This window comes from Lissotriton vulgaris, chromosome 6 (genome assembly GCF_964263255.1).
Source record: "Lissotriton vulgaris chromosome 6, aLisVul1.2, whole genome shotgun sequence".
Lineage (NCBI taxonomy): Eukaryota > Metazoa > Chordata > Amphibia > Caudata > Salamandridae > Lissotriton > Lissotriton vulgaris.
In genome coordinates this window covers 614801708-614829022 of record NC_141694.1, presented here as the reverse complement: position 1 = coordinate 614829022, position 27315 = coordinate 614801708, and the positions used below count along the sequence as shown (strand labels likewise).

At 43.2% G+C, this 27315-nt stretch overlaps 1 protein-coding gene across 1 annotated transcript in view; it reads right to left on the bottom strand.

Annotated features, from left to right (window-relative positions):
* Nucleotides 1-27315, bottom strand: part of MMS22L (MMS22 like, DNA repair protein) — a 522815-nt gene that overhangs the window by 355357 nt on the left and 140143 nt on the right. The window contains exon 10 of the mRNA XM_086926628.1: nucleotides 13185-13247. Within this exon, the coding sequence (XP_086782754.1) occupies nucleotides 13185-13247 (63 nt within the window). The remainder of the gene's footprint in view (nucleotides 1-13184; nucleotides 13248-27315) is intronic.

Below are 27315 nucleotides of genomic sequence, written 5' to 3'. Positions count from 1 at the left end.
CACGTGCTCTTAGATCGTCCTCCCTGTTTAAGATGACTCTTCCTCGCTTCAAGTGGACTAGACTAGGGGGTTAGTCTATAGCCGTGGTAGCTGCCCGGGCTTGGAATGCCCTTCCTCTTCACCTGCGCTCCATTCAGTGCCTAGGCCAGTTTAAGAAGAGTCTGAAAACTCATTTATTTACCGTGTGGCATAAGCTGGTCCCCGCACTGTCTTTCTCTGCCTTTCTCCATCGCGCCAAGATACTCCCAAGTAATAGAGCGCGCTATAAAATGGTTTATACATACATACATACATACATACATACATACCAATGTTTAGGCTCTATCAAATTTGATATTTTAGCATATAAACTCTGCAATACCAGCTTTGGTAATAATACAAGCTAGTGTTAGTAAAATGATCAATAAAGAAGGTGGGTTTCAAATCTCATGAATATGGATGTTCTAATATGCACTGCTGTGGTGTAAAGGGTACCAAAAACCACACCCACCACGACCAGTAAAAAAAACTCCAAAAAAGTTTCATAAGATATGCACTCTGTAGCAAGGATCAGGATACAGCATTATCAATGTACCACTTTAGCCAAAGAGCACTTTAACGGTCTGTGGAGAGCACAGCTCCACGTGCAAGCTATCCTTGACCAATGAGAAGAGTTCTCAGTCCTACTATATATAGCATGATAAAAATACCGTCTTAATAACGAATAGATATTTTTTGAGAGCTGTTTTATGGAATTTTCCCACGAGTGTGAAGATGGTAAATTAAAAATAAATTAATACTTATCAATAATAAAATGTATCTTACAATAATTATGGGAACTACAAAAAGCTGTAAACTGTGGACTTCAACCAGGAAAAAGCACAGATCCTCTTTCTATTATAATGGATTTGTTTTCTCAGCTTGCAAAGCTGTTTCAAAGATGAAACCAAACTGTGGCGCTTAGGGAATTCCGTTTTTTTTTCAGAAGCAGGGTACCCAGGAAATGCAAAAGAAAACCTAAACATTCAGTGAAAGCAGATGTTAGACGTTCCAGGAACACGGCAGAGAACAGCTGCAACCTGACTAAATTGTGCAGACAAATTATGTTTTTAATACAGCAAAAACTTCTCACTAAAAACCCGTGCCTTCAAACGTAAATGAACAATTTATGTCTATTTGGTTTACATCATACAGCCAAATAATAATAAGCATACTGCCTTCAAGAGAAATATTTTCTAGCTTGGGGAAAAGAGAAGAGCTTTGCATGGCAACTAAAGATATATTATGGAAAATACATTACATGTAAGAGTGTCATGGTCCAATGAAGACATCTTTGGGTCCACAGCAAGCACGGGACTCATGTTTAGACATACCCATCGCACATAAAGGGTAAGTAACACTGAGGAAAACACAAATGGGATGGGTGGAATGATTGCAAAGGTCTCAAGCACTTGCAATCACTCTGGCTGCACTCTAGCCAGAACTGCCAGGCTAGGTTCCTCTTGAATGGGAACACAAGCAGCGCCTGACCAGGTTTGGCCTATCTGGGCCTCATTGGTGCCTGTGCAATACCCTCCAGCTTACCAAAACATTTAAAAAAAATCCCTGACAGCCATATCAGACTCAGATCATCCATCTTCAATTGTGAAGGAGATCTCTGGGAAAGCCTCGTTACCTCCACAGAACAGCAACACCTCACTAAGCTGGCATCTTCCTGGACTCCTACAAGACAGGATGAATCCTGCTGCTCCCGAAGAAGCACAACCTGACCCCCAGAGCATCTCAGGTCATCTATGATTTCTGTGCAAAATTACCAATGACAAGGTGAACCAAATTCCTGACAAGACCAAAACCAGCTCCTTTCAACATAATTACTTCTCTGCAATACCACCACAATGCAGTCTGGTGACAGCCATCGCACACGTGTTGATTAAGCTCTTCTGATTTCATATAACGGTGAAAAATGTCTTCTCATCTTACTCCACCTCCATGTAGTCTTAAACCGCATTTGTCACCAAGCCCTATTTAATACTCTTGGATCCTGAATGTATTTGGGTAATGTCCACTAGTGGTTCATTACTTGCATGAACAACAGCCCAGCTGCTCCAGGTGGCATATTCCATTTATGAACCAATTCTCAACCATCTGTGATGTTTGCCAATAATCACCCCTCTCACCAGTATCTGGAGTACACAAGAGTCCTTATAGCCAGCAAGAGTATTAGTATTCATCAATAAGCAGACAAGACATAACTCTACTTACAAATATCCTCAGCCCATACCATAAGCCAACTGAAGACCTGCCTCACCTGCATTCAAACACAGATGCACAGAACCTTAGCTCAAACGGAATAACCATAAGACAGAATCCATACTCATTGTCAATGACAGAAATCAATAAGTCGCAGAAGAATGGCCCGAAAAGATAAATCTGTATTGCTTCAGTCCACAATTCACCAACTAAGTAAAGTCCCTGTGTGTTCACACCAACATCAACTTTAGATCCACATTGCAGACAAAAGACTGTCTCACATAAACGGGCTCTGCTCAATAAAGAATTCCACTGGCTCCAGTGCCTGCAAGCATCACATTCAAATCCTACTGCATCATCTCCAAGAGACTGGGTAACTGATCTCTGCTACCATTTAACGTTAATCCATGTATCTCCACTTTCACTGTAAACTTCCATTCTGCAATGTTGTTTTACTTGTAAAGCGCACGGACACCTTTGTTTGGTGGAGTCGTGCAATATAAAAACCCAAAATAAATAATGTCAACACCGCCACCATACCTAGCGACTGCAATCAAGACCTTTGTCAGAAAAAAAACAGAATATACAGAAGTGAAATCATCAGACTGGAAGAGACTATAAGGAAAATAAATGCAGGAAAAGATGAGATTCCAAGTATTCTCCTATTATATACTGAATACTTGGAATCTCAGGATACAACACTTTTCCACTTTTCGAAGGAGCTGAAGACCCACTGCTTCAAGCAACACTTCCACACATTATATCCTCCCCATGCTGTACTCTGGAAAGCATACCTGACCCAAGTTGCATGCTCCTGTCTTACTCCTATAGTGCCCCTCTCTTCTGGCACTTACCCTATCCCTTCACCTCCCACTGGTGCTCTTTATTACTTCCTAATTCCCCTTTTCCCAAAGTGTCCTTCGAACCCTGCCCGCTTGTACTGTACACTTATCTCTTGTACTACGCAGTAGCAAGGTTTAAGCTAATTCGAGTTCATAGAGAACTATGTAAATTAAACTAACCGAATTCCTTTATAAACATGTAAAAGAGCATGCATTTTGAGTAGGGAAGATAGGGTGCATTTGTGCTTGAATCCTTGTACGAGTGTTTTGTGGTGTTATGTATTTGTGTCTATGTAATTGTAAATCGTAAATCATACGTTCTTATATAGCGCCTTTCACCGTCTCACCATTCCAGGTCTCAAGGCGCTTGCTTTGGGAACCCGTCCTGGCTTTTCCCTGCGAGATAACCCCTACTGGGCATCTCCAAGGTGAAGACCAGGCATCCCATCGCGGTGGGGCCGTAATGGAGATAAAGCAAGCTATTGCCCAGAGTTGCAGAGTGTGAACCCACGATTTGAGTAGGCATCGAGGCGAGAATTATCGAGTCCATGGACATTTTGAGCTCAAGACCCTGCCGCGTCGGGAATTGAACCCTGGTCCCGGGTCTGACCTCTGCGTCCGGGTCTGCCTCCTCTAACCGGTGAGCCACACTTCTCCACTTAACTCTGTGGCTCATTTGTTGACCTCTTGTTCTAGGTGTTCTGAGTATGTTTCAGTCTGTGTATGCGCTAAACCCTGAGAATGGTGAATTGTGTGAATCTGTGGAGAGATACCGAGACAAAAGTACTGTGGGTATTAAGGAGGAGTGTACTTTGTACGTGGAATATAGGGTGAGCTAGGTTTGTGTGATTGGATGGATGTCATGTCAATAGCTTGTGTGTGGCATGGCAGGAGAGTGGTCAATGTGAATTTTCAGCTGCACAAATTAGCCTCTTAGTACACAAACATGGGCACATGCACTACCTTTATGGTACAGGACAGGAGAGAGAGAGAGAGAGATTAAGATGGAAAGAGAGAGAGATTAAGATGGAAAGAGAGAGAGATTAAGATGAAAGAGTGAGAAAGAGTGAGTGCGTTTGTTACATTTCTTGCGGGGACTAAGGTAGGATAACACATTTGCACTGTGAGAACCTTTCTAAGTGATAGAAAATTAATTCAGAAACCTTTTTGCAAATTTGTAGAAGTTTTTAATTTTTGCACCTTGTGGGAACATGTATTTCATGTGTCTGCCCCTTTAGACAGAAGGCAGCACTGCAGTCCTAAACACATGAAGGGATTGAAACACACTTCTGCAATTTGACACTAGGCTAGCAACAGGCACAAGGATTATTTCAAACCCAGAATATCATTCAGCACCTACATACAATCAAAACAATTGTATTCATCTAAGACGTTTTTGTCCTTTTATTAGTAAGATGAATATTCAGACCTTCTGTTTTTTAGGGAGCTGTTTGTCTACATATGATTACATTATCAGGTAACATACGGTGTGTTTCTTATGAGGTTAATACATGATTATGTGGCATTTTTTTATTGGTACAAAGACTAAGTAACCCACAGCTCTGTTTTGGCAGCCAGCATTTTGGAACTGCTCGTCAGCACACACTCAATTAAGTGGGTTACTTTTTTTTTTACAAAGAATGCATGCCATAATAAAATAAAATCATTATTTTTATGGTTGGGAGTTCAATCAAACATCACGTTAATATGAATTTACATTATGGAAACTCATTTGTTGTGAACTGAACTGCCATTACCACAGCCTTGCTGACATTTCGATGCGTGGTAGTACAATTATCATATTTGGAAACAAAGGGCCGCAGCAAACCTTTATCCTACGGTTTGTAAATTGATAGGATAGCAGTGACCTGATTTTCGCATAAAGAAAGTTTCTGATTTGCATGCAGTTGCTTGATTTACATAGGGTGGCGTGGAATTTTTAGGTTTGGTTATTGACAGTTTCTCTATTTAATCAAGCTCTAGTACATTCGCATAAGCCCAAACCATGTGTGGACAAAAGGGCACACAAAGAGAGGGAAAAAAGCTTTGGCAAAACCAATAGGTCTGGCGTTGGAAGTCAGCCTTTTGGCAATTTTTGTTTAGTCATTTTGTTTGTAAAACTTTATTGCTCAGGAAGATGACCGAGCCCTCATCTAAACAAAAACACTGGCTCCAACCTTAGGGATGTGATTTCAGGATACCCCTGGGTACATTCATGGGTACAACAGGATTCCCTGCAAAGAGAATACGTTAGTCACCCTAGGATTGACACCTAACACTGATGCGACGAAAGGCAAAGTCTTACTACAAAAAAAGGGAGATACCACTACTTTCCTGCCCTCCCACTGACAGCTTCTATTATCTTATTATTGAAGTGAAAAATACATGAAAAAGTAAACTCGTTGTTGAATCCTGGTTTATTTTTTTCTGTTTGGATATGGTAGTTTTACTTTGCCCATTAAAAAAAGGTTCACGTCCAACAATACACAGATTAAAATAGGGCTAGGTGACTGACTAGCAACAGATGCCTAGCAAGCTTAAGGCACTGCAATTTCTACAATGAATGTTTAATTGGCAAGGTGTAATATTGTACCCGAGGAGAGTTTCAGTATTTCATACCTTTGAGAATTAAGAAAAAAGATAACCGCTCACTTTAGGTAGACCTTTCTGGGTCTGGATATCCAAGCTACAACCCATCCATGTTTGAAATAAACAATATACGAGAGTGTTGGGGGTAGGTTTATAGCGGGAAAGGGGGTGGTGACGCGCAAAGTTAAAATTCAACAGAAACACGAATTCTGCTCTTCTTATTACTCATGCAAATTTTAAACTGAGCCTATCCCTTTTTATTAGAAGGGTACCCCTCCCAAATTAAGAATTCTTAAGTCAAAGACATCGAACGGGTTGCAAAGATTTATTTATTTATTTTGAAAGTTTTATATAGCGCGAACAAGATCTTTGCAGATATCAGAGCGCTTTACAGACGAGGGGTACAACATGTGAGTAAATAACAATTGGGGTGGGGAGGGTAAATGCAGGAGCGTAGTCAGATAGATACATCAATGGTGATACAAATAAAAATAGGTGGTAGCGTTAACAATCAGGTAAGTCAGTAACACAAGACATACAAAATTGCAAAAAGATCAGTAGAACAGGATGGTTCAGCAATTGTAAAAATCTTCCCTAGTGATTATTCAAGTGTATTTAGCCATGAGGATAGCCTTTACTTCTTTCTTAAAAAGTATGGTGGAGGAGATGAGCCTGGTTTCAGGGGGGAGTGAGTTCCAGATCCTGGGTACTGGATAGAGATGTGAAGTTTATTAAGAACCCTGAAATCGGAACTGATTACGTTAGTCTGGGGAGGACGCCAAACAAGGCTTAAATGGACTGTTCTAATTTCTAAAGGTGACCCAGAGGTACTGAGATCCTAGGAAAAATGTAGTTCTGTATGAAGTTTTATTGACCGAAACTGTTAGGATGGTGAGAAAAGTGAATAGGATTTTAAATTTTTTATAAACACGTTTTAAAGCATTTGTAACTTTTAGAGGTGACTAGTATTTTATAACTGGACTTTGTATTTTTGGAATTGAAATGTAGAATTGTTTTAAAGAATAACTTTTTAAAAATAAGAATAGGTTTTACTGTATACATTCCTCTTAGTGTGTTATGCTCACGGCTTGTTTGTTTAAAGACTACGGTCATAATAAACATAATTTTGACTTGACTTGACAGTAGAACAGGATGGTTCAGCAATTGTAAAAATCTTCCCTAGTGATTATTCAAGTGTATTTAGCCATGAGGATAGCCTTTACTTCTTTCTTAAAAAGTATGGTGGAGGAGATGAGCCTGGTTTCAGGGGGGAGTGAGTTCCAGATCCTGGGTACTGGATAGAGATGTGAAGTTTATGAAGAACCCTGAAATCGGAACTGATTACGTTAGTCTGGGGAGGACGCCAAACAAGGCTTAAATGGACTGTTTTAACCCAACCATATGACAAAGGGGGCTTTGATATCCCAGATATGGAGGCGTGCTATTTCAGTACAAAGGCGCATTACGTGTATCATTGGGTTACACATACGCGCTATATGCCGCAGATAGCAGTAGCGGACTGGATTGCGCAACCGTTGCCACTCAATGGTATTATCCATGGTCCGGATACAGTCCTTGAGACACCACCAACCACGGTGTCATGTACTATAGATGCATGGCAGAGAATGGTGAAAAAACTGAGAATCCCTTTGTTACATGCACCACGCCTGCCCCTGACCTATCACCCAAAGGTGACTGTGATTCAAGAAACAGGCTTTCAAAATATGTGCAAGCGTCTCCACATAGCACTTTGGGGAGATCTGTTTTTGGATGGGATGTTGCGCTCAAGGGAGCACTTCTTTGGTGATACTGTCCCTACACCACTGGACATTTTTTATTATATACGGCTCCGGGAGGGAATGAAACAACTCCTTACGGGCTACCCCAGAGAACCTCCCTGAATGTTTTATTGGACAGTGCTGACGGTGCGCACTTGGTATCGAGGATATATAGTAGCTTTCACACATACATTCCAGAGGTGGTGGGGAATGCCAAGGAACACTGGAATGCTGACTTCAGGCAGGAGCTCATCGTTGAACAATGGACATACTGCTGTGAAGTTACGGTTGGCATTACTGCAAGCTGTCGCTTCAAGATCATTCATTATAAATGTTAGCATAGGGTGTAATATAGGCCCATCAGGAAGTATAGGTTCAACTTAGCTGACACTGATAGATGTGAGAGGTGTAGACAGCCAGCGGCTGTTTTTTTCCATTTAGCCTGGCAATGTCCGCAGATATGACAATATTGGGAGCAAATCCATGGTGCTCTGGAGACGATAACAAATCTGACCTTTGATAAGAACCCCTTGACCCTCCTTCTTGGGTACAACCCGCACATTCCTAGGGGAAGCAGGAAGTTCGTGGATATAGCCCTATTCCTGGCGAAGCGAGGGCTTGCATGCAGATGGGGGAGAGGGAGGGCCCAGAAATTTTAAGAATGGTTACAGGACATGCTATACTGTCAGGAGCAGGATGGAATATACGCTGAGACACAGCCAATGTCCCCGAGGCCCAAGGACATATGGGAGCCATTGCGAGATTATGTATTGCAACAGGGAGATGATGCAGTAGACGAGGAGGTACAGGCGGGAGCTGGGCTGGACGAAGTGGGGGACACACCTGATACTGGTTGATAATGTTGACAATATCTGCTGCATTGTACTACACTGTTTTAGAGTGTGTCAAACTACATGTGATCAGTTAAGAAAAGTTTTGCACCATGTGCCAATACCTTGCCCAGTGCTGAGTTGTATACCTCAGTGAAAATGTGTCATGATGATTTTCAAGTGTACTGTTATCCTTACTTGCCTCTGCGTGGGAAATGCGCTTCTACCCACTGTGAATCATATTGGACTGCTATCGTTGATCTATGTCACTGTCGTGCTTTGTGTGATATCTTATTGTAATGCTCTTGGAAACTGACAAAAAATAAAGTTTATTAAAACAAAAAAAGTTTATGAAGGACCTGCATTTAGTAACGCATGTCTCTAAGACTTAAATTTCGACCTTGTGGCCTAAAACAACCAGAATTAATAAATCAGGTCAAGAGATAGGCATCATTAGGATTTGTCATTATATAGGAGTTGCTTTTGAGAATCTGGTTTCAAGGGATGAGTTTTTACAAACTAGGCTACTTCAATTTCTACAATGACATGGGATATGTTTCCATTTTGCAAAGAAATTACACAATAATCCAATAACGTGTTTAAGTGATATTTTTTATTAGCAAGTGTATTTCTATGGTTAGTTACGGCGGAGGTATTTGGCCTTTGTGAATGTTTCTTGCTTACAAGCTGTAGACTATAGTTTTTGCAAAAATCTACTAGAATTTGAATCATGAACTTGTAGATTTGTTTATCAAGAAGAGTTGTCTGAAACATTTGGTTGGCCATCTACGTAGAGCTCCTATATTATTGTAGATTTAGATGTGGACTAACCCACCACAAAATATAATCAGAAAAAAATCTGGGACTGTTTGATGCTTGATGATGCCACAAAAGTACCATGGCCCTGCTGGAACGACAGACGATCCTGCTGAAGTTGAAGTCTGATTGGAGTACAGATGCTCATATTCTAAAATTCCAGATTCCACAACCTCCTAGCTGACCGCTATGGTAACGCTTCCTGCGGGGTGGGAATGGATGGTGGGTGGCTCCTCAGGCATTTCTTGACTGCCATTCAGGGCTCTGGACAGCCTGAGTGCTAGCAGGGAAAGCCTTAAAGTAATATATCTGCAGCCTGATACCCCTGCCCTCACTAGCAGGTCATATGGGCCAGCAAATGGATTAAGGAAAGTTAAGCCTTCCCTTTGGCAAAGTTAGTCAGAATCAGGAAATGCCTTCATGAGGGACATATTTCACAGCTTCATTGAAAATTTCAAACTTTGAACAGCTCTAATTACAGATACACAGCCTTATTTAAACCAGCTCTCCATTATAAATCGAGGATCCACACCACTGTCTCTTAATAGTTCACATATGTGATGATAACTATTTTAGGAAACAGTTCCCTCTTTCATGAGGGTACATCTCAGCAGATGGCTAGGAGATAAGGATTGAGGGAGAATGGTATAGGTTGATGGTAAAGAGGAGGACTGACAACATGTTCCGAGAGGTTTTAGACTGAAAGGAAAATGTGGTCAAAAGGCAGACTGAGTTAGTGATTCAGACTAAAGGAAGGGTATAAGGGCACAAACTGAATTAGGCGAGGGGGCAGAGGCAAAGTACGGTAGGATCGTTCATTTTGGAATGCTCTTTTGTCGGGAGGGGTGAGAAAGTGGCTGAGGAAGGGAGAGAAAATAATCTTTAGGTATTAAGGAGCAATGAATAGTAATTGTTGAGATATAGATGGTGGGAGTTATTGACATACTGGAAATCATGCCAGATGAGAATCTAACAGCAAAACAAGATGCAGGAGATTAGGAGATGTAGCTCACTAGCAAGGGAATAATTTAGGAGGTTGAATTTTTGAGAAGTTGTGTGGACAAAAGGGTGGGAAAAGTGAAGCAGGGAGTAAAGTAAGCTCGGAGGATAGGGTGTAAAAGGAGCGTTAAAATTTGTGAGGCATATTCAAATAGATAGAAGAAGAGATGGAATAGGGCAGAAGCAATTGTCCAGGATCGACACTGTAATTTAGGCAGGAGGAAAGAGAGAGAGAGATGCAAGTTAAAGCAAGAGGAGATTATGAACTACAGCAATTGGGGGCTCGATGTGTCAAGTTAATTTTGTGGTATCTTGCTTAGAAATTGAATTCAATGCTCAAAAGACGCACAAGATACCAGCAAGAGGACTGGCCCAAAGAGTATGTCTCCCTCAGTATACTTTGTGCTCTAGCTTAAAACACTCCTGTAAAAAATAAATTGTGCAAACGTTTGCATACGCAAACTTCACAAATTTTCTATAAAACGTAATTCACAACTTTTGTGAATTTACAAGCAAAAAACAAATTATTCACACCTTAAAAAATACAGTTCATTGTGGAGCAACCCACAAGAATATCTATTATTTGCAAAGACCACCTAAATGTAATACTAAAAACTTCTGCCAAAAGAAACGTCAGAACCACACATTGGATGTTCAGGTCTATGGATTTCAATAATAATAATGCAAGAGGAGAACACAACACCACAATTCAAATCTAATGTTCAGCCATGAGGGCAACCACTGACAATTCTCAATATAAATTTAAGGCCTGAATAACTGCACAGTGAACATATTCAGAGCTGTACATTAATTATATGGGCCCAGGCAATAAAGCAGTGCTCAAGGTGTAGAGCACAATATGCTAAATCTGAAGTAACTTGAACATTGTTGTAATTGCACACTATATCCGTGGAGACTTTTACGTATCCACATTCACAGATTATCAATGTAGGGACATGAACCATATTATCTTCACACATTATATCGGTGAAGACTTGTACATTATCTTTACGCACTTGCTCTCTGGGGACCTGAACAGATATAATCACACACTATCTCTCTGTGGACATTAACATGCCTGTCTTTACAAACCATCTTTGTGCGGGTTGAATATGCCTACATTTGCACAGCATCTATGAAGGAATTTGAACATTTTTGTAACTGCACTATTGCTGTGGAGAATATACCTATTGTCAAACAATACACATTATGTCTGTGCGGACTTGAACACTATCTTTACTCGCTAGTTCTGTGAGGACACTACCATGATTTTCTTCACACACTATCCTGAGGGGACTTAGCATCCCATTTCTATTTGGACTTAAACAACTATACACACCATTTCTGATGGGAATTGAAAGTATTTATCTTCGCATACACACACTATCTGTGTGGGATATGAACATGATTATTTACACACATTACTCCTGTATTGACTTGAACACCCCTATAATCACACAGCATCTCTCTGGGGCATTGAATAGCAACATAATCTAATACAATCTTTGTGAGGACTTTATTCACTGTTATAGACACCATCTATTTAGAGATTATGATTCTGCTGTGATCACATTCCACCTCTGCGTGGACTTAAACACCAGTATCATTACAAACTATCTATTTGTATACATTAACATTGCATGACACTCCAAGGGAGATGTGTCTCGTGGCTCCTTTGACAAAAAGGAAAGCAACTAATCAAACTCCGGGATCCACTTGACAATTGTTTGATCTGGTCAGTAGTTTCCCTTTCTAGAAACATATCTTTTAGCATTTGAGCACTAAGCAATGGGTTAAATACAGTTTTAATGTGCCTTTCTATAATCATGACATATGATATTTTTTCTGATAGCATAATTAGTCTATTTTGCAGCACCAGGAAAAGTGTCTTGATTCATGTTGGTACTGAATATTATTGAACTAGTATATACTACATTCAGCGTATGGAGTTGGTCATCACACACGGCAACATGTGTTCAAGTGCTCATAAGGCTGGTTCTGTGCGCACGATGAATTCACAATATTTTTGCAAATTTGAAACTGGATCTTGTATCATGAGGTTTTACTTAACATGGATCTGTTTTTTGTTTAATTTAAACGCATTGGGAAAATACAGTCCCTCAAATGGTAGGTTCCATACAGTCAACACAAGAATGCTAGAGAGGGAAGGAAGAAAAAAAAAAAGAAGGAGGATGCGTTTTAGTGTGAGAACGAATTTGAGAGTCTGTATGAGTTAAAGAGCGAGAATGATACCTGCTGTTACACATCCTTAGCCCCTTTCCTGCTCCATCCCCAATACTTTGCCTTTTCCCTACTGGTTCACCTGTCTCAGGTCTCTTACTTACATCTTCATGTTTGCGGTCTATTCTTTGAATGATTTAGTATGTTGGAGGTATTCTCTCCGTCGCATCTTAGGTTTCATACCCCGGCGCCTATATCGCCACATTTTCTCTGGCCATTGTGCTTTTGCCTTTTTTCTTTTTCTGTAACAAACACTGCAGGTCTTTTTCTCCTTTCCACTGGCTCGGTCTACTCAACTCTTACCTCTACAACATCTGGATCACTAAGTTCCCTCTGCTATGCTTTTTTGCTTCAGTCCTCTTTTCGAACCAACAGTTTGCAAATTCTTGCATTTTCAAGTTTATCAGTACAACACAATTTAATATTTAAAATAAACTAAATCTTATCACCTTCTTGCCAGTCTTCAAATGTTCAAATGTTACAGAATGTCAATATTCATACTTACTTACAATTTGGACTACTGTTTAGTAACTGTGTTTTAGTTACTTTATAAACAACTAGCAAAAAGGTAAAGGCAATTTAGCTCAGTGCAATAATATATTGGCTTAAAAATTAGATGTACTAAATGATGGTCAAACATTCTAATGCTGGCTGGGCAGCTACATGGGTGTCAAGAGTCTGGAAAAATAAAAAATTACTTAGCCCAATAAAAAGCCAAAATACTTTGTTTATTGTGCAAGCCATCAAATACTAACATCACTTATTATCATTATCATGAATATAACCAAAAATGAGAATATGATGTCCCACAAGTCAAATTCAAAATTTACTTTTTCTTTTGTCTTTAAAGTAGTAAGTACCTGCACATTGCTAGATTTTTTCAGAAGTCCTTCCACAAATTTCCAATTTGGCTCCATAATTTTCTGAAAAAAAGTCACATCATTAGCATAAAAGCATATTACATGTGTATAAAAAAACGACATTTCGGTTGCATTATTCCTTTGCAACTTTCCATTATTGGTGGAATGTCTAGGTGTACCACAATAGACGTTTTGCAGCACTGGCAAAGAGAAATACCTAAATAAAAGGGTATTCAGGTAACCTTATGAATAATGAGAAAAGCCTATATGCCAGATGTAAGAAATTGGGTTGTTGCTTGACTGGGATGTGAGCCTTGGTCAAGAGGCAATCACAACCCTAAATTAACCTGTGCTCAACCCTGTGGCAGCTTGGCACAAAGCAACCTGGCTTAACTCAGAGGCAATGTGTGAAGTTTTTGTGCAACACTACAAACAGTAATAATATGACAAACACCACACAAAATGGATCCAACCCCAAGTGAAAGAAATAGAGTGAATTTTAATAAATAAAACACCAAACCCACAAAAATCCAATCAATAGACCCGGGGATATACAGTTTGAAAGATTTTAGTAAAAATAGCACCAAAAAGCACAAATCTGGATTTCTGATCGCGCCGGATCGGCACAAAGTCACAAATTCAGGCTAATGGCGCACTGGCCAGCTACAGGGACCCAGTGAGGCCCGCTGAACAAAGTACTTTAAATTCTGATTTACAGACCATTGCGAGAATTCGCTTAAAAATGTGTGTCACAGCCCTATATAGTGGGTTTACCAAGGAGAATTTTGGAGTATCCATTGTGGTCTTGATTAATTGCTGTCAAAATGGGGTGGGGGGGTCACATGGTCAAAAAACAAGTCGATTGCACTAAGAATTCAAGGAACATTATTTCCTGCTTGGTTCGATCACTTTGTCTTTAACCTTCACATGGACATCTAAGTAAATTGAACTTAGTTTTGATGTCCCTAATTAAAAGTAACTGATTATCACTTTTGTTCTTCCATAAACCATTGATATACTGAGAAAATTTTCAAGGCCCCAAGTTTGTGGTTTGAAGCTTCTCGCTCAATTTCTGAAACAAGAAAAGATCCCTGGCAAAGAGCCCCCTCTGAGGGGCCCGTTGTGCACAGCAGCGCCCTGCCAACAAGGAGCACGGCACGATGATGAAGCATGCCACCTCTGTGGGCGAGTGCCTGCATCCTACAAAAGGATACTCTGTGACCTTTGAGCAGCAAATGAACCCTCAAGGTGGGTCTTGCTTCCCATTATTATTGGAACTGCACATTTGATTCATATGATATAAGCCAATCTTACCATGTTTTAAGAAGACAGCACACACACTTTAGCACTGGTTTGCAGGTCCCAAGGCCAGCAAAAAAAGAAGTCAGCAAAAGAGGATGTCTGAAGACAAAAAGTTAGGGGGAAAACCACGCCAAGGATGGCAGGTCTAACATGTGTCCCCCAGCTAATAGGGGGATAAGTGCCCAACCCATAGGGAATTGTCTTCACTAGGGCAGAAGACCCTGGAGAGACCACCAGCAGTGGTGTTGTCCGTTCCAGGACCGTGTTCAAGCATAAAGTCCGTTCCCTGGAGGGAGATGGACCAATAACAATTTGGGATTCTCACCCCTCATCTGCATTAACAATCTGAGGGGTCTGTGGTCTGTCTGAACCCAGAAGTGAGCATCAAACAGGTATGGTTTCAGCTTCTTCAGCGCACAGACCACAGCAAAGGCTTCCCTCTCTTTTGCACCCCACCTTTCCCGGGGCAGTAACCTCCTACTAATGAAGGCTACAGGTTGATCCAGGCCATCTTCGTTCAGCTGTGAGAGCATGGCCCCTATGCCATGCTCTGAGGTATCTGTACTGACAATGAATTCTTTGGAGACATCAGGAGTCTTGAGTACGGGTGCTGTGCACATGGCCTCCTTCAAGGTATCAAAAGTGTTCTGCCACACCTCCGTCCAGATCACCGATCTCAGCTGCTTCTTAGAAGTTAGCCCTGTCAAAGAAGCAATAATGGGTTGCCATACTTCTTGACAAATCTCTGGTAATAATCTGTTAGGCCTAAGAAGACTCACCTCGGTCTGGGTTTTGGTGAGTTCCCAAGCCAGGATGGTTTGATTTTGGCCTGAAGGGCTCCACTTTGCCTCCTCCCTCTTGGTGACACAGAAAGACCACTGAACCCTGCCTTATCTGGCACTTATTGGCCTCGATAGTCCAGCCTGCCCTCTGCAGAGCTGAAGGACTTCCCAGAGGTGGCACAAGTGATCGTCCCAGCTAGAACTGAAGTCCGCAGTGTCGTCTGGATAGTCTGTACTGAAATTCTCCAAACCAGCCAGGGGCTGGCTGACCAATCTCTGGAAGGTGGTAGGCGCGGTCTTCGATCCGAAGGGCATTACCTAGAACGGGAAGTGCCCCTCTGAGGTACATAACACCGAACTGTCTTTGCCTTCTTCCGTTAGGGCAATCTGCCAGTACCCAGGCATTAGGTCGAATGTGCTGAGGAGCTTGCAGCTCCCAACTGATCCATGAGCTCATCAGCTCTGGGGATGGGGTGAATGATAGTCCTTGTGAAAGCATTGAGCCCTCTGTGATCCACATAGAACATAAGCCCTGGGATGGCACTGGAGGGGCAGCCCTTGGGCCCAGCACCACTGGGCTGGATCAAGGGCTGTTTGAGGGCTAAATAACCCCTAACTCCAGCATCTTGGAGACCTACCTCTTAATGTTGGCTCTCACCTTATCAGACAGCCTGTAGATTTTACTCTTCACAGGCATGCTGTCCCCAGTATCAATATCATGGGTACACCATGTACTAAGTCCAGGAGTAAGGGAGAAGAGAGAGGCAAAATGCCCAACAACTGGCAGCAGTCTCTCTGTAGTTCCATGGGTCAAGGTAGGGAAGAGGCAGACACCCTTTACCGACCCATCCAGCTAATTACATGAAAGGAAGTCCACCCTCCTCCTCCACTCTATCACTCATTACCAGTATGTTCAGCATTCCGTACATCTTTTTGTGTTGCTATAGTCGCCCTAAGTGGGAAGGGTATGCACAGAAGTGGGTCCCGTGCTCACCATGCCACCGGAGTAAAGCTATCCTGGCTGATGAGGGTTCATACTTCAAAACCAGTCTTAGTATGCTTATATTCAGGTCCGGGGAGGACCTGGCCTGGCAGTTCAGGCTAGACTGTTCGAATGGGGAGCAGTGTCAAGACAGATTTCGTTATGTCTAAGTCCAAACTAGAATGGCGTGGTGAGCAAAATAATGATGGATTTAGGCCCAGTTCCTGTTACTGGGAGTGAGTGTTTAACATTGTTCAGCATTCCATCCATCGATTATGCTTTTTGGATTCACAGAGGGTGGCAGAGCACCTTAAGCCCACTTCCAGGGGTCCAGGACTGGGGTGGCACCACTTGGCAGAGTAGACTCCCAGTTTGCAGAGTCCAGTTGCAAAGTTGTGAGAAGCCTGTTGTGTCCCAGAGGTTTCAGATCAGGAGGCCTACCAACTAGCACTTCTGGGTTCAAGAGATGCAGGTCTAGTCCTTATCACACAGGCAAGAGGTCAGCACAGCAGGGCATTGGTCCTTCAGAGAGGCAGTCCAGCAGTGTGGCAGTCCTTTCAGCAGACCAGAAGTCCTTCTTCCTGGCCAAGTATCCAGGGCTCCAGAAGCGTACTGAAGAGTTGGTGCCTGATGTCCAGTATTTATACCCAGTTGTGCCTTTTTAAGTGGAGAGAAGCTTCTAGAGGCATACCTTTGAAGTGTGCAGTGACCTGCCTTTCTGGTTGTGGCTCCAGACTAACTACAGGGGGTATCCAGCCCTTTGTGTGGAGGCAGGACACAGCTTATTCAAGTTTAAAATGGGGCTGTGCCCTGCTCCTACCTTCACATCCATGCACACCTACACTCACTATTGTGTGTGGCTGTCTAGGAGGAATACACAAAGCCCAACTGTCAACTATCCATAAGTCATGTGACCCAGAGACAGGCTGCAGGCGCCAAATGGATAAGGATATCAAATGCCAACTTTCTACAAGTGACCTTTTCAAAATTATAATTTAAAAATCAGACCTCACCATAAGTTCGGGTTTTTCCTTACAATTCCAATGCCACCAAACATGAACTGCAAACCTGCTCCCATTTGGAAATTACAGCATATTAAAAGTAATAAGGTAACTCCAATGTTATCCAATGGGAGAAGTAGGTTTTCTGCAGTAAAAAATGATTTTAAGAGTTTTTCATTACTAGGACATGAAAAACTTAAAAGAACATGTCCTACTTTTTAAATACATTTCACCCTGCCCTCCGGCTGTCCAGGGCCTAACCTGTGGCCTAATGACAGTTTTCAAACGGCACACACTTAGGCTCCAATCAGAGGCCTCAGACATGATTACGGGCTACCTAAGAGGATGGCATTGTCAGTGTTGCAGGCTCACTTGTAGCATTTAATTTACAGGTCCTGAGCACAGGAACTGCACACTTTACTAAGGACTTACAAGTAAATTAAATGTGCAAATTAGGTATAAGCCGATCTTGACATTTTTTAGGAGAGAGCGCAATCACTCGAGCACTGGTTCGCAGTTGTAAAGTGTGCATAACTCTAAGGCTGGCAAAAATGAAGGCAGCAAAACAGGAGATCTGAAAACAAAATGTTAGGGCGAACACCACCAAGAATGCCAGGTCTAACACTAGACCTGAACAGGGCTTTATTTTGTTAGATCAGAAGATGTTTCAAAATAACTTTCATAGGGTTATAGTCTTCAAGTGCGCTAAGCATCAACTTTGCATTCCTGGGACAGGAATGTTCCTTGCATGGTGTACAGTCATGTTCCCCTGTCCAAAGTAACTAACTGAATACATGTAGTATTCTGATTTGTGAATCACGCTAATCCAGCATAAATGCAGTGGCCTATGCTTGTCCCTTAAAATGACTGAAGTCCTGGGCCTGTACTGTGATCCTGAGGGGCACACCTAATATACCCTCATTGACAGAGAGTGGGCTACTATCCCAGTCATGGATTTAGCACATACAGCAGTGGTGGCAGCATGCCATGTTTGGCGAAACCATAGTTGTGGTCAGACCAATTTTAACCTGTGTCACTAGACTAAAGGGCTTCTGGCCCACTCGTGTAAAGTTTCACATCTCTGTGCTTACCAGACACCTAGCACTAAGGGCATATTGTACTTGTTTGCGTGTGTACCCTGGGATTGATTTGATTTTGATTTGAATAGTTATTTGTTAAGCGCGCAAATGCTGTGGCGTCTTGGCGCTGATAGTGGTACACAAGGCTGAAAAACCATAGAAGAAACTGTTAGATAGTGGAGAATAACCAGGTTTGCAGCTCCTTGCTAAACCTCATGATGTTCGGTTGGAGTCGAAGTATGAACCGCATCTGATTCCAAAGTTTGGCCGCACAGAAAGAAAGTACGGCCTCCCCAACTTGTCCTATGGATTTTCGGGATACAAATTAAATCTATTGTTGTGGATCCAAGGGTTCCAGTGGCGGGGGAATACCTAAAGAACAACTTCTTTATCTCCCCAGAAATTCCTCTGTAAAGGGCTTTATGTACCAAGCAGAGAGACTTTAAGTCAGCTCTTTGCTGGACTGGGAGCCAGTGTAGAGTCCTAATGGCATCCGAGGTGGAACAACCCTTGGGAATGTTCATGAGCAGACTGGCTGCAGCATTTTGCAGGGATTGCAATTTTTTCCTCTGCGCCTTATCGATTCCAACAAAGAGCGCATTGCAGTAATCTAGCTTTGAAAGAAACAGTGCCACAAAATTGGTCTTTTGGAGTTCGAAAGGAATAAATGGAAAGATGTTCCTTAATATTTTCAGATGGAAAAAACAGGAGGAGGTCAGATGGTTTACCTGTGCCGAAAAATTTAGTTGATCATCAAAGATCACACACAAATTCCTGACTTTCGTAACAGGGCGAGGACAATCTCCAGCCTCAGTTTTCCACCAGCTGGTATTCCATATGGAAGGTCCTTCCCGAATACAAGGACCTCTGTTTTGTCAGTGTTTATTTTCAAAAAGTTTTGGCTCATCCATAGCATGATATCTTTCAGACATGCATGAAAGCTATTGGCCACCAACTCTGCTTGCTTAGGTACCAATATCATAAGCTGTGAATCATATGCATACTTGATTAGGGAAAAGCCATATTTCCTGACATGATTGGCCAAAGGAGATACATATATATTAAAATAATGTGGGTGATAAAGCAGATCCCTGCGGGACGCTGCACGGGAGGTAAAAAGCAAATTCTCCCAGTGAATATTCTGTTCCCTGTCTTCTAGGAAAAGGAGAGGAGGGCAGAGCGTTATCCTCTATGTACACATCCCTCACCCGCTGCACCAATACTGTGTGGTTCACGGTATCAAATACGGCTGATCGGTCTAAGAGGATGAGGACTGCCCTGTCTCCCATCTACTATCTTCCGAATCTACTCGGTTGCTAATATTAAAGCTGTCTCAGTAGAATGACAAGGCCTGAAACCATGTTGTGTCGGATCCAATAGGTTGTTCGCTTCCAAGTAGTGGATCAGCTCCTTGTTTATTGCTTTTTCTAGGATCGTTGCTGTCATTGGCAGCCTAGATATTGGCCGGTAGTTTTTGGTCACCATAGGATTGAAAGCTGTTTTTTTAAGGATTGGCCTAATACAGGCTTTTTTCCAAGCACTGGGATCTTGGCCAGTTTCCAAAACCTGGTTAAGTGGAGGGGTAAGATGTATACTGATCATCTTAGGTACTTGTTGAAATATATTTGGAGGACATGGATGATTCGGGGATCCTGATTTTATTGATAATAAGGACTTATGGACCTCCTCCAATGTAAATGCCCTAAAACGCTGGAGCCTACAGTGTCCTTCCCAGGTTTCCATAGTTGGAGTATTGCTACCACACGAAGCAGTGGCCGAATTTAGAAGATCATTATAGATCAATGGCACTTTACTCTGGAAAAAAATTGCCATTTCATTGCAAAAAGCTTTATTTGGTCTGAACTGAGTAGTATGTTGTGGTTTAACTAATGTGTGTACAGTTTTGAAAAGTTCCTTTGAGGAATTTATGTCATCCCCAATTTTAGCAGTAAAGTACGCACGCTTGGCTTCAATGATGGCCTTCTTATATTTTTCTAGGTTTGCATTATAAGCTGCCTTATACCTAACGCTGTAGTCAGTCCTCCAAGTCCGTTCGCATCTTCTACCGCTCATTTTTATGCTTTTGAGGTCAAGACCATACCAGGGTGTGGTTGCTGAGACTCTTATGATTGGTGAACCAGTGTTTAAGGTGCTCTATCCTGGAGACACCCCTGTCTGAAGAGCAACCTGAAGAGGACGCTTGAAAGGAGACCTTTTTCAACCCCTCTCTGAAAGCGCAGACAGTGGATATACAGCTCCCATCTGCTGTTATTATACAAGAGTGGGACCCTAATACCCTGCCTGTTGATCGGGATCTTCTATAACCAGGGAACGGATTACTCCACAGAGTACTCAGAGGATTGCTGTGCACCCAAAGCTGGTGTCTGCCTGACAATCAACTTCACAGAGGTGAGGGAGCTTCATCTGAGACTATCCCTTGCTCGAAGATCGGTATACCTGACCTAAAGCCCATAAAAGTAATTCCGCCTGCAGAGATAGGGAAGGAGCTTGCAACCTATAGGAGGTGTTACTCTCAAGGAAGAGGAAGGTGCAGCGTCACCCTATAGTTATTATTATTATTATTATTATGTTTCTTATATAGCGCCAGAATCGACCCCCGAAGGGGTATCTCCGCGCTTGCCTTGGGAACCCGTCCTGGCTTTTTCCTGTGAGATAGCCCTTACAGGGCATCCCCAAGGTGAAAGCCAGGCATCCCGCCGCGGGGGGGCCGTTGTGTAGATTAAGCAAACTTAATGCCCAGAGTTGCAGAGTGTGAACCCATGATTAGGTCAGGCACCGAAGCGAGAATTATCGAGTCCATGGACATTTGAGCTCAAGACCCTGCCGCGTCGGGAATTGAACCCTGGTCCCGGGTCTGACCTCTGCTTCAGGGTCTGCCTGCTCTAACCAGTGAGCCACACTTCTCCACCAGTTGGTGTGGCTTCTTGATCAGGAGGACTGCAGAGAGTGAGCTAGGCACCCCAGTGCCAGTGGTTAACAGTTCTTCCAGCAGCTGTTCTGTAGTGTAGTTCCTATATTCCCAATAGGCTCTGCGCATTGGAATAATATATCCTATAGATTTGACATAGGACTTAGGTCGACTAGGTCTCTATCAAATATATTAGACAATTGTGAGTGCCAGCTAGCTCAGAGGTCACTAGAAACTTTCTCGAATACACTAGAAGGGATTAGTTTCAGACAACCGCATAAACATGAAAACTTTGTTTCCCCAAGATAAAACGTATCTTCAGAGTCGTGGAAACAATAGATAGATATTTCACTCAGTCGATCGTGCATGCTTCGTTTCATCAGAGGTGCACAGAATTAGAGACGGGCCTTTTCAATAAAAGTATTTATTGAACAGTCTTCTGTCTCATGCAGAAGAAATTAACTGCTACAGTCGTAATACTGGCTGTAAAGTATAATGCGTACAGCAAGAAGAGTATTATAAAATAATACTGTAAAAGCATGGTAGGGTTTCTAAGCCTTAAGACACATACATAAATAACAAAGACTAAAAGTACTCAACTGGTGTTTCAAAAATACGCCTACCTCAATATACCTAACCTAAGTCTAGTACGAGGGAAGAAGTAAGTGCATAGGTTTAGTTTCTTTGCCAAGAATCTATCCAAGATTACTCTGAGGGTCTAATCAGCTCCGTACCTTGGTTTAGAATGAAGGAGGTCTGGTATCTCGGTCTAGCGACTAGATTTCTTAACACCCCGCAAGGGGAGCTTGGAAACACCGAAGCTGGATTCTTAGCGAGAGCAAGGCAGCCTCTCTGTCAGTGCTTCAGCTGGAGGATCGGCTTCCTTCGGCACCTGCTGTAGCGAGCTGCGTCGGGCAAGTAGATAGTCGAACTGCTCCAAACCACTGTGTGTTTGCTAGGGCAAGTGTGGGCATATTTATACCTTGAAGGTGCCTGGTTTGACGTAAAGTCGGACATAATAACGTCACCAAAGAATGGTAGTTCTTTGAAAACGCCATGATTTCTAGGACAAATCAATGTTCAAGACAGGGGATGTCCCTGACTGCTGAAGCAGAGTTTTCCAAGAAATCGTTGTGGCTTTTTGGAACTAGTGGGAGTAGCCATGCCTGTATTAGGACTGCATGGGCTATGTCTAAATATGGGTATGATGTCTAGGCCTATATCAGAGTATGAATCGGGGAAAATTACACTAGGGTCCTAAAACGCTATACAACAGTTCTTGGTGGGAATAGTGACAACTCAATCTGAAGATCACTGAAGACCAGTCGGGCTGGAATCCAAGCCCTGCATGGCTTGTACTGATCTGTAATGTCAAGAGAAGCAAGCCAATACTAACCTGTAGTGTCAGATGAAGCACAGCATCAACTAAGCGCATTGCCCTGAGGAAGTTAAGCCAGTGCGCGCACATGTTGCTCAAAGAATAATTGGTCAGAGTGTAGCCATGTGACCAGTTGGAGATTGGTCTATGTATGGCCAATCCACCAGTCAAAGTTTGGCCTGCTCCTGGCTGCACCACCAGAGAAGACCAGCCCATGTATGGCTTCACCGTCCCGGGAACATCTACCCACTTGATCCAAATGTGTCATCAAGTATTTTGGGAGGTCGCCTTCCTTGCCTGTGAGACTGCCGACTACAGTCATTTCAGATTTGCAGCAACAGGAGGAGCACATGCAGTCAATGAGAAGACCCCAATGGAGTTGCAAGTTTGCACTTTTTTCCCCTCCCAGAAGCGAGAATGAGTGCACGCGGGCAGGCAGACTGGGTGCAAGAACTGCGCAACTGAACTGTGAGAGACTGAGTGCAACTTACGATAGATCTGCATCTGAGCCACAATCAAGCTATTGCCTTAATCCTAGGGGAGAAATGCCTAGCCAAGAAAAGGGGGGGAACTGGGGATAGATAAATTGATGTGAAGCCTGACCACAGCGTCCAGGAATCTAATTTGTACCTTGCACATGTTGTTTGTAGTTTTGCATTTTCGTGTGCATTAAAGTACTTTTTTCTTGAATGTAAAACACTGTGGTGAACAATCCGTTACTGCATTGTTGTGTGACAGTTGAGCCCGGAGCACAAGCAATGCCACACTACCTACCTGAGAAGACTGTAACTGCTTGCCATCGCTACCATGGGAGGCAAAAGCTGGAGGGATTGTATTTGGACCAGTCTGCGGAGCCAAAGTAGGAAGACCCCATTACATTAGAGGCAAACTCCCTCAACCCCCATGGTGAAGGCTCAGTACACCATATTTACCCCTCAAATTTAAACTCAACAGTAATCACAGGCCAGAAGAAGTGATATTCATAGCATGAAGATGCACTCAGCATTTCTTTTGTGATTCCTATGAAGCACTACTTTGCCATGAAGAATATACATGTACTTCAATGAGTTAACATGACAACGTGATGGATATTCAGGTCACCCTGAAAGTCAGAAGCTATATCATCTATTTCAATTCATGAAGCATGCCACAAGCATTTTAATTAGACTCTGCTATACAGAAATTGACTTCAAAGAGTTTGTATCCACATAAGTGGGAAATCTCCACTGACGAAAAAATGGGGTTCAACTCATTTGTGAAACGGCATCCCAACAAGTATGTTGCTAGATTTCAGTGGAGATAGATACATTGCAGTATCTTTAGGCAATTATATAAAGACATAGGAAAACCCCTCAACCCCAAGGAGGCAGGGTAATAATGGAAACTATGCTTACAATCTCCTACTAGTGACCGTAGTATCTAGTCAAGGATCAACATGTGCTACCAAAAGCAAAAAAGGTTGATAAAAGATCAGGAATTAGATGAAGACCCTTGGGACTGGAGTCAAACGAAAAATTATGTTTCTTCCAATTCTTGATGTTTGTTGTTCTTACCCTTGAAAGATTTGGTTATGCACTTAAATCTGAGGCAGGATTAGAAATGAAAAAAGAAAGCATATGAGTTGGCATCCTTTGATACTACATATATTAGTTGGGGGCGGAGATATTATTAGATGTGAGGAAGACACTGTCCTGTGCACCCTGGTTAAGTGCAGAACTTCATTCATGACTGCGTCCTCGGGACAGCATATCAATTACATGAATTCTAAAACAGTCTGCTCTTCAATGCAAAACTGCCTGATGTCTCAAACTAAGAGCATGGCTAGCAATAGGTTTTTAAAGAAAGACCTTTCCTCATCTAGGTAGCTCACCTTTAAGCCCACATCATAAACTGCAGTCACTGCAGGAATGGTGTTCTAATGAGGTACAAGCACTGCAGGAATTGTGATATATCTAATAAGGCACAAGCACACTGTTTTGACACAATATCTTGGGAGAAATGCATGGAGGGACACAGGACCAGAAATAACCTGAACTTTGTGCTCATGATCTCAGAAAGGGACAGGGTAGACCTGGATTTATTCTTAGCGTTTGCAGCACTTTGAGAATAGCAACCACTTGCTGACTTACCTCTGCCCACACAAATATGATACTCCCCATTGCAGAGCGAAAGCTCTGAAGTCCTTGGGAGAAATAAAGATCATGTACGCAATGAAGAACAAGCATTGGAAATGCAATAGGTCTCGCATTAGAAAAGTAGGAGCTATTGGTCTTGTAAATGATTTTTTTTGTGTGTGTGTAGTTTTTCCAAATAGCTACATTGATAGATTTGTCATTTACAATGCCAATAGTTTAAATTTTTGTGAATGTGACACCTATAGCATTTGGAATGCCACCTGTATTGACGTGACTTTGATGGCAGCTTTTGTTGTTATGCCACATTTCTAGAGAGCAGGAGAGTGCAGCAGGGGATAGAAGCACAGCCCTGCAAGCTGAGCGTCCTCCCATTGCACACCCATCTGTGGCTTGAGTGGTGTGAGGGTGAGGGGTGTGAGAGTGAATGTGAGGGTGAGGGGTGTGAGGGTTGTGAGTGTGAGGGAGTGTGAGGGAGTGTGAGTGTGAGGGGTTGTGAGTGTGTGTGATGGTGAAGTTGAGTGAGTGTTTGTGAGGCTGAGTGTGTGTGACGGTGTGTGTTGGTGAGGGTGTGCGAGGGTGAGTGATGGTGTTTGATGTTGATTGAGGGAGTGTGAGTGTGTGGGTGTGTGACGGGGTGAGGGTGAGTTAGGGAGTGTGATTGTGTGTGAGTGGGTGAGTCTGAGAGTTAGGTGTTGTGATGTTGATTGAGTGTGAATGAGGGTGAGGGAATGATGGTAAGGGTGTGTGAGGATGAGGCGTGTTGATTGTGACAAGTTGCAAGGCTGAGGGTGGGTGAGTGTGTGGGAGGGTGTTTGATGGTGAGGGTGTGAGGTGTATTGAGTGTGAGAGTGTTGTGAGGCGTGTGAGGGTGTGAGGGGAGTGAGCGTGTGTGAGGGTGATGGGGTGTGAGGGTGATGGGGTGTGAGGGTGATGGGGTGTGAGGGTGAGGGGGTGTGAGGGTGTGTGAGGGTGAGGGTGAGTGAGGTTGTTTGTGGCTGAGAGTGTGTGAGGTGTAGTGAGTGTGAGAGTGTTGTGATGGGTGTGAGGGGAGCGTGGGTGTGTGAGTGTAAGGTGTTTGAGGGTGAGGGGTGTGTGTGAGGGTGAGTGAGGGGGTGTGAGGCTTCGGGTGTGTGATGGTGTGTGAGTGTGAGTGTGTGTGAGGGTGAGTGAGGGTGCGAGAGGTGTTGTTAGGCAGAGGGTGTGTGACGGTGTGTGAGGGTGAGGGTGTGTGAGGGTGAGTGTGAGTCATTGTGAGTGAGTGTGAGTGAGGGGGTGAGAGGGTGTGGTTGTGTGACGTTGTGTGAGTGTGAGTGTCTGAGGGTGAGTGGGTGACGGTGGGAGTGTGGGTGTGTGAGAGTGAGGGTGTGAGGGTGACTGAGGGTGTGTGAGGGTGACAGAATGAGTGTAAGGGTGTGTGAGTCTGAGGGGGTTGATGTTGAGAGAAGGTGAGTGGGGTGAGTCTGTGAGGGTGAGGGTGTGCGGTGTAGTGAGTGTGAGAGTGTTGTGAGGGGTGTGAGGTTGTGAGTGTAGCGAGGATGTGTGAGGGGGTGTGAGGGTGAGGGGGTGTGAGTGAGGGTGAGTGAGGTGGTGTGAGGATGAGGTTGTGTGACGGTGTGTGAGGGTGAGTGTGTGTGTTTGATGGTGAATGATTGAGTGTGAGTGTGTGGGTGTGTGAGGGTGTGCGAGGGTGAGTTACGGAGTGTGAGGGTGTGTGAGTGGGTGAGTTTGAGAGTTAGGGTGTTTGAGGGTGACTGAGGGTGAATGTGGTTGAGGGGATGAGGGTAAGGGTGTGTGAGGGTGAGGGGGGTTGATGTTCAGATTTTGCAAGGCTGAGGGTGGGTGAGTGTGTGTGAGGGTGTTTGAGGGTGAGTGTGTGAGGTGTAGTGAGTGTGAGAGTGTTGTGATGGGGTGTGAGGGGGAGGGGGTGTGAGTGTGTGTGAGGGTGAGGGTGAGCGAGGGAGTGTTAGTGTGTGTGAGTGGTTGAGGGTGAGAGTTAGGGTGTGTGAGGGTGATGGTGTGAGGGTGATTGAGGGTATGTGAGGGTGAGGGGATGAGGGTAAGGGTGTGTGAGGCTGAGGGGTGTTGATGGTGATAGAGTGTGAGGGGGGGTGAGTGTGTGAGGGTGAGGCTGTCCGGTGTAGTGAGTGTGAGATTGTTGTGAGGGGTGTGAGTTTTTGAGGGGAGTGAGGGTGTGTGAGTGTGTGTGAGTGTGAGGGGGTGTGAGTGTGTGTGAGGGTGAGTGAGTGGGTGTGAGGCTGAAGGTGTGTGATGGTGTGTGAGGGTGATGTTGTGTGAGGGTGATATGAGTGTGTGTGAAAGTGTGAGAGTTTTGGGGTGTGAGGGTGATGTTATGAGTGTGTGTATGTTAATAATATATATATTTTTTTATTATATGTGTCGTGTAAAAAAAATGTGATAGAGCTTCCCTTTGTAATTGTCCTCCCTTATGTGTAATTTTTTATGTAGTGTAACTGTGTGTGTGTTTTAAATAATGTGTGGTGTTATGTGTGTTTTTGGTGTCTGTGGAGTCCCGTATTAATTGT